This window comes from Notothenia coriiceps, unplaced genomic scaffold (assembly GCF_000735185.1).
Source record: "Notothenia coriiceps isolate Sejong01 unplaced genomic scaffold, NC01 NC01_scaffold00037244, whole genome shotgun sequence".
Taxonomy (NCBI): Eukaryota; Metazoa; Chordata; class Actinopteri; order Perciformes; family Nototheniidae; genus Notothenia; species Notothenia coriiceps.
This window is the reverse complement of record NW_011369945.1, coordinates 22,450,843-22,462,325: the sequence shown is the minus strand read 5'-3', so window position 1 is coordinate 22,462,325 and position 11,483 is coordinate 22,450,843. Positions and strand designations below refer to the sequence as shown.

The 11,483-nt window shown below is 40.2% G+C and overlaps 2 protein-coding genes across 2 annotated transcripts in view; one reads left to right on the top strand and one right to left on the bottom strand.

Moving 5' to 3' along the window:
- ptpn9a (protein tyrosine phosphatase non-receptor type 9a) overlaps positions 1-11,483 on the bottom strand; it is a 411,924-nt gene that overhangs the window by 168,127 nt on the left and 232,314 nt on the right. The gene's annotated exons all lie outside the window — the stretch shown is intronic.
- The window catches only part of arid5b (AT-rich interaction domain 5B), a 95,983-nt gene that overhangs the window by 66,996 nt on the left and 17,504 nt on the right, over positions 1-11,483 (top strand). The window contains exons 5-6 of the mRNA XM_010793955.1: positions 6,243-6,415; positions 8,317-8,590. Coding sequence (XP_010792257.1) covers positions 6,243-6,415; positions 8,317-8,590 — 447 coding nt within the window. The remainder of the gene's footprint in view (positions 1-6,242; positions 6,416-8,316; positions 8,591-11,483) is intronic.

Sequence of the window (11,483 nt, the reverse complement as noted above, 5' to 3'; positions counted from 1 at the left end):
TTTGAGAAACCGGCTTGAGATACACTTTTTGTTATATTTCATGGAATGCTCTTAACATCCCGATAGCAATGAATATTTTAAGTGCTTTGACAAAAAATCCATAAAAACATTTCATCTGTGGAAGCCGTGGTACTGTAAAAAGCACGACCAATCATCTGAGCCGGCCCGGCTAAAATAACTGGATGGCCTACCTGCCTCTTTGCACAAACTTATCTCGTGCCCTCATTGGTCATGTGCGCGTTCGTGTGTGTTGGAGGAGGGGCTCTGTAAGGAAGTGGCAGATTTTCTCCGGTTGTGTATTTTCAAATTCTAGCGCACTCGAGCTGGATTCTCAAAAAGTACCTACCCCACCTTTGGATTTCATCATTAAATACAACATAGATGATTGAACTCCGTTCTCTAACCTACTATTCATATTATGGCAATTCAATTCTAGTAACACATTAAGTTGGTAGGATGTGTACTGTGTTCAGGTGATACAGATTCCATCTTGTTTTCTTGATATTTTGTGCAAGAAAACCTTGTGATCCGAGCTCAATAAACCTAGAAAACACCAGACACAATATTTACTCAGACAGGAGCGTGAGAGAGAACCATTAAAACACAGAAACTTGATTTCCAGTTGTCTCCCCAAAGCTGTGGTCAGAAAACAGAAACAAGGCGTCCTTGATCAGAAATTCTTGAAATCTCTCCGGCCTCTGAGCTCTCTGATGTATCGCGAAGACGCGCCGTCGCCTGTCACTGCCGGCGGAGGCATCAGTCATCGCTTCCTTTTTCATATTCTCTCTGGTACTGCTGCCTTGCTGCTTTGGAGCTCCCTTGTCACATCACGGTGCCTCCAGTGGAGTTAAAATGTTCCACCAAAGTGTAATATCTCTCCACTGATCGAACGTTTAAAGCTCTGCTGCTCTATAGATTAAAGTCTGTATGTTGAGAGCGGTTTTGTATCTTGATTTTCCTTCTTTCTTTGTTAGATTGCATTTCTTCTTTTTGTATTCTAGCAGCTCTTATTGTTCCTTATGAATCACATGTAGCATCTCATGAATCACATGTAGTCTATCAGTGCTTTTTTTTTTTTCCGGTTTCAATCTAATTTGAAACTCTGCTTCTGTTTTCCATCTCCAATGTTCCCTTTTTTTAAGCCGCGGTAATGTTTCATTAACAGAACCTTTTTTTTTTCCATACATGAAAATGCATCTGCTCCGAGAGTTTAAAAAAGCGTCCGTCACGGTGCCTAATGTTTTATGACTGGCTGTAAATTTCCACCACTGTAACCCTGTACGCTAGAACTGAGTGACCTTTTTTTTTTTTTTTTCTCTGCGTGGGCGTATTCCCAGGTAGAGTTTCATTTAAACAACCGTCCCAGGGGAGGGTTCACCTCACCTGCGTGGAAACAGCTTTGGTCACGTGGTCTGACTCGTATTATGTTTTACAGAAGATTTTACACTGTGTTTGGCTAAAAATCATTTAAGTAATCTGCCCTTTTACCATGTAACTCATTGAGGACAGCTTTTGAATTGACTGTCTCTTGGAGAGTTCGTATTGATTAAAACAGCGTGGATTGTAACTCTACTTGTCAATATCTCTGTGCTGCTTAAAGGTTATTAACACTTTATTTGCTCTAAATATGTGTTTCAACATTTATTCACAGAATTATTTTTATTTTCCTGCCCTTTTGGCCTCCTCCCTCTTTCATTTGTATCCTCGGTGAGACACAACTTGTTGACATAGAAAAATAGTTTGATTAAAAACATATGTACTGTATTGTTTTGGATTCTTTTATGTCCTCAGGGTCATACTGTACCGACAAGGCACCGCATTGCAACATGAATGTTACCTTTGGCAGCGAGTTTAGCTGATAATTGCCCAGGGGGTGTCAGGCCTTAGTGAATTTGCACAAAGTATGTCAAAACATGTTTTTCACCTTCCACTTGTTGTAGTCATACTCACTCACCCTCCTCCTCCTCCTCCCTCACCTCTCAGCCTGAACTTGGACCTCATTATAGAGAGAGGAAGTTGAAGTTCAACTGCTGAATTAAGACTTTGAGTGGGGGTTTCATCTGGAAAGGGCAGATAGATAGATCAGTTCTGAAAAGAGGAGAACAACTCTTAGTTGATCCTATTTGAAATACTCCTGATTGAATAAATGGGTTTTTTGAATAGCTCGGCAGGTTTTATAATATGATGTTTTCTGTCATTAGTAACTTTTACACTTAACTTTATAAGCGATTTATTTCAGCCTGACCTTTATGAATTCCCATTAAACGATTAACAGACTAATTTACATAATTTGATTACTGAGACGATGCTAAATATCAGTCCCTGCTGTCCTTAATTTTTTACAATTATCAAGAATATGAGCATGCTAACAGCTCTGCGGGGCTGCACCGGTTGAGTTTTGACTTAAATGCTAACATGTTAACTATCTTAGATTAGCATATTAGCCTGATATAAGTTCCTACTAGCACTAGACAAAAATGACAGGAAATGTACCTGGAAAACCTTTTTGTTTATTATTAATACGTAAATAAAGACCTTATACTGAGTTGTCAGAGTATATCCAGATAACTGTTTATATCTAAAGAAACATGAATATCTGAACCAAACTCTCTCGAACTACCTCATGTTGTTACTCAAGCAAAAGTCAGGGGATCGACAAAGTCAGAACATGTTATGAGGAAATATGAATATTTTTACAAAACGTTGCAGCAGCCTGATATTTCAGTTTGGCCAAAGTGGTGGAGCGACCAAACAACCAAAATTACCGTCTCTTAACCCAAACCGCTAGTGTGGCTAAAAATAAGAAACCACTGCACACCATCTGTAGTTGCGACAGATTATTTCAGTCATTTTCCAAACTTCCAAATGAAAGGATGAGATGACTGCTAAACTTATTAAATACAAGTACTTCTTTAATTTCCATTTGCCAATTAAATACAAAAACTATGCGCACCATTAGAGCAATAATCAGTCCATCTGATTCAGAGAGGACTCGTGCAACCGCCCCACTTTCAAAGAGACAATCGTTTAATGAACACATGTAAATATTGAGCTTTTTTTTCTCAGTCAATTTTGAGAGAGCGTTATCAACCGAGGCATCCATCAGTTAAATTCTCCAGCCGGCTTGATATGTCTCTCGGTTCCCAGCAGCCTCTCAATCAATCAGGCCATTTTGTTGTGTTTCCCTGTGGCTCCTCGCTGTTGATGCATAGAAGCGTCAGAACCCTTCCTGAGCCGCCTCTAATGAGTTTTTCATTATCATTGACATCAAGTGAATGGCAGTGAAACAGAGGTGTTAGGGCTGTGTTTAATTGAATCTGAGGAGGGGGGAATTATGAGACAAAGTCGGGTTGTAAAGCTGTTAACCGCTGCGAGCGTTCAGGGATCAAATAGTCGGGCTCTGCATCTTGCTGCTGACGTCGCTGTGACTTTCGTGACTCGGGGGTTTGTGCTCTGTGACAAGACGTGATGGATTCACACCCCATGGGAACACCCCTTACCTGTGTGTGTGTGTGTGTGTGTGTGTGTGTGTGTGTGTGTGTGTGTGTGTGTGTGTGTGTGTGTGTGTGTGTGTGTGTGTGTGTGTGTGTGTGTGTGTGTGTGTGTGTGTGTGTGTGTGTGTGTGTGTGTGTGTGTGTGTGTGTGTGTGTGTGTGTGTGTGTGTGTGTGTGTGTGTGTGTGTGTGTGAAAAGAGTCTTCCTGTCACTTCACGGCTCATCTCCAAGACATGTCAACGACAGACTAAGGAATAAGTAACTCAGTGAGAAGCTAAACTATTTGGCAGCTTGGTCAGAAGTCGAATTTTGGTGCATGACTATTGTGCCCATTTTTGGATTATAGAGGGAAGTATCTTGTATACTTAAATTGTCTTTTCTTTTGTACATTGACAAAAACACTCAATGCCCACAGAGTGGTAAAAATACCACATCTCCCTGGGTGCTGTAAAATCATTACCTTGTGATGTTGGCTTTGTTGTTTTGTTGCAGACTATAAAACACTGTGTTTCCATTCTAGAAAAAATCCATCTTGGTGTTATTCTAAAGCTGATGACTCCTCCCTTATGCAACTGTGCATCGAGGAGAGCAGATCAGCTCTTCTGCTCAACTTCTGCAGCCTGGAAAGCTCGCCTGACCTTGTGTGCCTTTTTCTGTTAACAAAAGTACATGAATGGACCTTTTCACCTCAGTTTACAGTAATATTCATGTTGTCTAAGTTTGTCCTTCATCAATAAGTGGATGAATGTTAAACTGCTCGCTGTCGCGTCACCATGTTTTATGCAGCTGTAATTGCAGCATTTTCTTACGCAGCAGTATTTAACCTGATGAAATATGTACACAGACAGGCAGGCTATGTAACTCGGTGTAGGGTGTCAGGGGGGTTAGTGATTGGACTAAAAACAGAACCGCACTGAGAGTGTGACCTCACTCAGACCTTTGCGTCGTTTGTTTAAACTGATGTCACATGTTGAAGAATAAATATCCATCGAGTCAAACCTCACAAATGTCACATAATGTTTGAGTTTTGTGTGATTGCATGTGTTCTTTTATATGCAGTGTACATGTCTGGCATGTTGTCATCACTTACTTTTCTCCAGACTTTAGTTGAAAAGCACATTTATTGTAATGTGGCATCTATTTCTGGTTTGTGTTTAAATACAGATGGGGTTCTCTACAGACGCTGTAACATTGCCAGGCTGTACAGTATATGCTACGATACAGTATGTGGCATTAGTCTTTCCAGTGAATAGTATGTGCTTGTGTTTCTCTCCCTTCAGAAGTATATAAATAAATAATAAGGTTTATGTAATTTCGCAGCATTAATGAGTAATTGGCAGAATCAAAGAGGCAGAGCGAGCACTGGCAGAAAGAGAAAAACATTGACGGAAGAAAACACCCAATGCTTTCTCAGTAAAGATTGCTGTGTTGAAAACTTTTTTTTTTAGTGCCAGAGGGATGACAAATGCACAACAAATGTCCTTGGAATTTTCCCTGCACTGTTTCTCCACAGCATCGCGGTTAAGGAAAATAACAACATGAAGTGATAGGTTGCTGAGTTATGATCATTTTACCCTTTTTAATGACTGCCTCTTAGTTTTATTCAGCTCCAGTGTTATTCTAACATTTTCCTGATGGGAATTTGATCCGACAAAAATAATCACAGAGTGCTTTTGGCACAGAACAACCTTGGATGTGATTTAATTGTCATTGCAGATGGAAAGAAAGAATGTTGACGCTGTGAAATACGTGACTGAACTTGGATTATTTGAAGTTTTTGTTTTCTCTTTCTCTCCCTCCTTTGAGCTTATCTCTGTTTGTGTTGCTGCGTGGATGCAAGGCACTCTGCCAAGAAGTTACATTACAGTCGCGGGTTGACATAAACGTGGGTGTACAAAGGACTTGGAGGTCTTAAATACTTTATTGTGTGTGTAATGTGAACTGAGCAATTATATCTGCCAGCCTTTCAAACAAAGGACTCCTATAAGGCAGGTTCATATGTTTTTAATTAACAGCGTTCAGCTTTAAGACATGAGCTAACCAGAGAAATAAAGCCACGACTATCTGTACATCTGAGTTGCTTTAGTATTAAATAACTCTTCATTATAGCGATGATGAGATGACAGTTGGGACAGTCCTGCTGTAAAGAAACAAGACAATATATATGTTTTTGTGGTCAGTTTTTGTGGCATATGTAACAAATATTCTCACAGCAAAAACGTTTTTTTCCTTTCTGTGGTTTTGTGGGTTGAACAGCCTCTGTCATTTACTGTATTTTACTAATTGCTTGACGTAGCGACGCCCTTATCTAAAATCTTGAAAATACATCTGTCTGAATTTAAATGTAGCTTCTCTTTTAGCCTGAGAGGGAACTTAAGGATTGTGTTTGTTAACACATTGGAGCAATTTGGCAGCCTGCTACCCCATTCAGCACAATGTTGCACTAATCCAGTTTAAAAATAATTAGCTACAGGCTAGCGGTCCTGTGAAATTCCTTTCCCTGATTGTTAATGTTCCTGTCATAGCCCCCGTCCTCCTCAGCTAACAGAACATTTTCCCAGGCATTTCTGGCTATAAACTCTTTTACTCTTCCTGTTAATACTATTTCAAAAGATAAAAACATCAAATTGAACCAAATGTTGGCAACGAAGAGGTGAAAACACGTCATGATTTAATCACAGAGCTGGATCATCGCACATGTTTCCATCCAAATTGTTATCCTCATTGTCACCGTTTCCTCTCCCTCAGCGCCTAACCTGAAGGGGCGACCTCGGAAGAAGAAGCTGTCCATCTCTCAGAGGAGGGACTCCCTAGGCCTGGCTCAGGGTCAGGGGTCGTCAGGGTCGTCAGGGTCCACCCCGGGGTCGGCGGTCGTGGCAGCGCTGGAGCTCTGCAGCCCGGAAAGCAAAGTTAGTACCAAGGTAAGAGAGGACAACATTAAAATATTAAATGATATTCATCCTTGAGAGGAAATTCACCCAACAGAGGTTTGACAAGAGATAAAAAAACTATTATCATTCAATAAAAACAATAACATTTTAGTTAAATAAAAGATTAAAGGGGCCCCGTTATGCTTTTGGGGGGTTTTCCCGTGTGGTAAATAGGTTTTTTTGCATGTAAATGGTCTGCAAAGGCCAAAATCCCAACGTTTGTTTACTCCCACAACATAGTGATATCACAATGTAACACCCTCGCTTCTATTGGCTAGCGCTCCAACAGAACGTACATCATAGGTTAAGGGGCGGGACATCTCTAAGCGGTTAACAAATCACAACAGAGCCAGCCAACTAGCCAATCAGAGTAGACTGGGTTCTGGTTTCAGTCAGAGGGTGATAAGAGGTGTTAAATAACATTCATTTAACAAGAGTTTTAGACAGTAAACAGTAACGGCCCGTCCACACAGCAGCGTTAGAAAAATCTTGAAAATCTTGGAGGTGGGCGTGTCTGAAAGCTTGGGGATTTTTTGCGAGCAACGCGACCAACTACCAATCACAAAATTGCATTACAGAAAATAAAGAACTTTATCACAATATTCTAATTTTCTGAGACAGTCCTGTATATACACAGTATATAAACTCCCCAAACAGGCGAAAACCTACCAGTTTCACCCACTGTCTCTGCCACCTCCCTCCATGCCTGGTTCCTCCGGTTTGTATACCCGGTAAATAGTTCTGGTCGTAAAGAACCGGGTGATTTGCTACCGTAATTTCTCGTTTTGAATATGAGGAAATGAACTGCGGTATGTCTCTCCCAGCTTACACGCGGTTTGATTGGCAAGCGCTTGTACTGTCAGATTTGCATAAACGGGATTTGATTGGCTGACGCTTCCAGCTCAGCTTCAAAAGTTGAACATTGCTGAACTTTTGAATCCTGAAAATCCTGGAAATCCTGGAAATCTTCGCTTTGCTTCCCCACAATGCAATTCGGCGAAAAGCGAGGCAACGTGACGTCACTCGATTCAAAGTGAATGGGCAGAGAAGCGTTGGAAGATTTTTTAACCCTGCTGTGTGGACGGGCCGTAGCCTCTTTTGTGCACTAGCTATGCAGTTATTACATATCACACCTTACCTTGTGTTGCCAGCTGGCTGCTTTCCATATTATATTTGTAGTACATCTGTATTTTAATTCCACAACTATTTCACTTTGAGAGACACAGTAGGACTGCAATGTTACAGCACATACTGTACTTGTAGTCAAATATGCAGTAATGTTTCTGTGACAACCACACCCTTATTGTAACTGAACATGACTCAGTTGTACTTGTCTAGTGTAATAACATGAAACAATTTGTATATGGGATTGTTTTATTTGATTAGATCCCTTAAAGGTCTTCTTATAAATGTCCGACATATGGTGATATAGGGCTACAAATAACAATTATTCATATTATTGTATAATCTGCGTATTATATTCTCCATGATTATTAATACAGTGTTAAATGTTCCATTAAGTCCAAGACGACGTCATACCTTTTTTTATCCAACATTGGTTATAATATTAAAAGTGAAGGAAATATCCATCACTGCTGTTATTCCTGTGACCTTGGACGGATAAAACAATATTAGCATTTCTCTCTCGAAGCTAGAATCAAACTAATCTGTGATGACAAGAAGAGCGGCTGCATTGATAATCAATGACAGACTGTCTCTGTGGACATGAAGTATCTTTTTATTTTCTTTAACACAGACACATCTCATCCACAGTGCCTGACATCATTTGAATAGCACTCTGTGAAAAGGTTATCATTTTCATTTGATTTCCCGCTCTCTCTCTCTCTCTCTCTCTCTCTCTCTCTCTCTCTCTTTCTCTCTCTCTCTCTCAGGTCAAACCCAGCTGTAAAACGGTACCCAATGGAAAGATTTCAGCCAGACACAAGGCCAACAGCCTCAGCAGGAAATACTCAGCAGAAGAGAAGGAAAGAGGGAAGGAGAGGGAAAAGGAAAAGGAGGAGAGGGACGAGACAGATGATAATGACGAGGAGGAAACATCGGAGGAGAGCCGAGCGGAGGAGCAAGCGTTCTTAGTCGAGCTCTACAAGTACATGAAAGAAAGAGACACGCCCATAGAGAGGATCCCCTTCCTCGGCTTCAAACAGAGTGAGTAGGACAACTTATTCCCTCACTGGTTTAAACCGTGGAGTGCTATAGTTTGGACTCCATATTAGCCAATAGCAAAGTTTGTGAGGATACGGGTATTTTGGATATTTAGGTCATAAACATCACCAGTGGGAAGTTTAGCAGGCTGCTTGAAGTATTACTGTAAAATATACCTGTAGGAATTGGTGTGAAAAGTACCAACATATTCTAAATGCAAAGTCCCAACCGCACATTATTTGACTTTAAAATATCTTGTGCCTTTGAGAAAATAAAGTATTTGTTAGTTTAGATATCAGAGTGAAACTACGCTCTGTAAAAGTCAAACACGATAGTAAGATAAGCGCGGAAAACCCCAGTGTGGATTTAAATCAACATCTCTGTGCACGTTATCTATAGTTCCCCCACGTTGTGATGAGAAGAAAAACCAAGTTCTGCTTTGCATTCAAGTCAAGGGCAGACTGTGTCCAACTAGAATTAGTAGAGAAGAGAAAATGGCTGCCAACTACTGCAGGCTCCATGCCCAAAATCCCTAAATTACACTGCTGTTAAACTCTAAAACACACATTCAATCTGCAGTGATAATAAACCAGAGGAATAATTGTCCTTGATGAGAAAAATCACATTTTGTGGTTTGAAGCTTCCTGTCAGTCTATTTTGGCTTTTATATCAGAGGAGAATATCTTCTCACAGTTGTCAAAGGGGTTTCCTGTAAAGGCCAAGAACGTCCTCTAACAATGTTCAAGAACATCACATGCATGCGAAACACGTCTGCCCGAGATGAAAGATGTTTCGATATAGGTTGGATGCTTAGCTTGCACCCGGTGTGCACGGGACAGAAAGGAGAAGCGTGCACGTAAACATTTTAAAAAGGACGAGCTTTTTTCTCTTGAAATGTGCTCAGTGAATTTTTTGTATGTGTTTCATCTCTGTGCAAGACACATGGGAACGTGGGCTCTCACCTCAAACTGTGGGGTTTAAAAATGTACTTTTTCCGTTGAAGGAAGGATATCACATTTGTGTTTATGTCAAATGAGCAAAGAAAGATGTAGCCACTCACATCAGATTGTAGCGAGACAACACAGGCAAATTAACGAGAGGCAGGGGAGGGAGAGCGATGTCGGCTGCATTTAATAGTGACAGTTTACAGCGCAGTAAAAACTCATTACTCTAAAACTATTACACGAAGGTAAGCTGTGGTCGCCTCGACTCTGCTAACCTCACCGCGGTATTTTGACAATCCTGTCATCTTAACTGCAGACATGTTGTTGCTTAAATAGGTCATTGTTGTGGAGGGAGATAGAGGCAGGGAGGGAGGTAGGCTGTTAGACAGACAGACGGAGGGAGAATTCAATACCCAATATGTTTTACTTTTAGTTGGCATTTCTCGGTTTGAGGTCAGAATAAAGTCGAGGTGCACGCGCCAACTGTTTTACATACAGTACATGCTTTGCATCTCAAAACCAGACACATCATAAGCAGGGCGCTCATTAAATGGTGAAATCATGCTGTTTAAACTTCGTCCTTGGCAGCGAGCACACATCAGCACTTGTAAAGAGGAGCGGGGAAAAAAAAGGAAAAACATATCATAATTAATACAACAAACCCTTAGATGTAATCAGACGCTGTTTTCATATTCCTCCCTTTTAACTCGCTACAAATGCTTTAAAAGATCAAAGGCCTCGCTTTCCTGCAATGGAAATTGTGTTATTTTAGTTGCGTTTGAGTAATAATCGTTTTATGAAGTTCTCCAGAGTTCAACAAAGCAACAGATGGTTGTGCAATTTAGCGAAACTACCCCATGCTTTGTTGGCTGCACCGCTTAAACATCCATTTGATTCACCTCCAACTAAATCTGAATTTCAACATGGATTATTTATGTATATTACTCTTCACCTAATAGCTGCTTTTTTAAAAGACTGCCGTTGTGAATCTTTACAGCCCGGCAGAGAGAAATAAACCCCCTTCCAAATCAGTCAATCAGCCTCTACCCTCGAATGCCTCATAACATATTTTAAACCTAGAAATATGAATGCTGGTTAATCACGGTTCCTCTTGTTTGCCTCACTCTCATGCTGCATTTATATTTCACTCCAGGGTTTTTATTAATAAAACATTGTACAGCAAAGATGCTGATCGGAGACTAAACACCCAGAATAATCGCTAGATATCCACTTTAGGATAATAAAAAAGAAAGAATATATGTAATCCTTGTATTTGAGAGGCTGGATCCAGACTTAGTTTGTGATTTTGCTTTAAACTTACATATATGATTACATATTTAACATTTAGGGCAGCAAATTAACAATTATTGTCTTTTGGGATTTATCTGTTGTTTTATTTCAATGTATCAGTTTTTTATTCAGTTGAAATGTCAAAAACAGTTAATAAAATCCAATCAAAGCTTCATTTAATGTAGGCTTTAAAGTAATTACTGATAGTTTATTCATACTAAAAATGGTCGCAGACTATCCATTTATCTACTAATCGTCTCAGCTGTAACACATTTAATAATACATCTACTGTATGAAAGACTGCTCCATTCAAGAGACATTTTTAAAAAGGGAAAGGAGATGTGGCTCTGAGTGACTGCAGTTAACCTGAGGCTAAATTCACACCAGCACCTGTATCACAGGAAATGACTGAAAATAGTTGGCTGTCACATTTGAGCAGCAGTACAGTTGGAGAGGAAATAGTTTTGTGCCTCATTCACGCGAGCTGCTGTCCTTCTATATTTTATCACTTGGCTAATATTGACTTTGCTCTACAGCTGCCGCTATTGAAGTTGTACTGTATGGGTGCCGAAGAGGCGTTGAAAGCAATGAGAGATAGCGTGGATTGAGGAAGAATTAAACGGGTAGTTGTGGTTACATTGTGTATTCTGAATGCCCTTGAT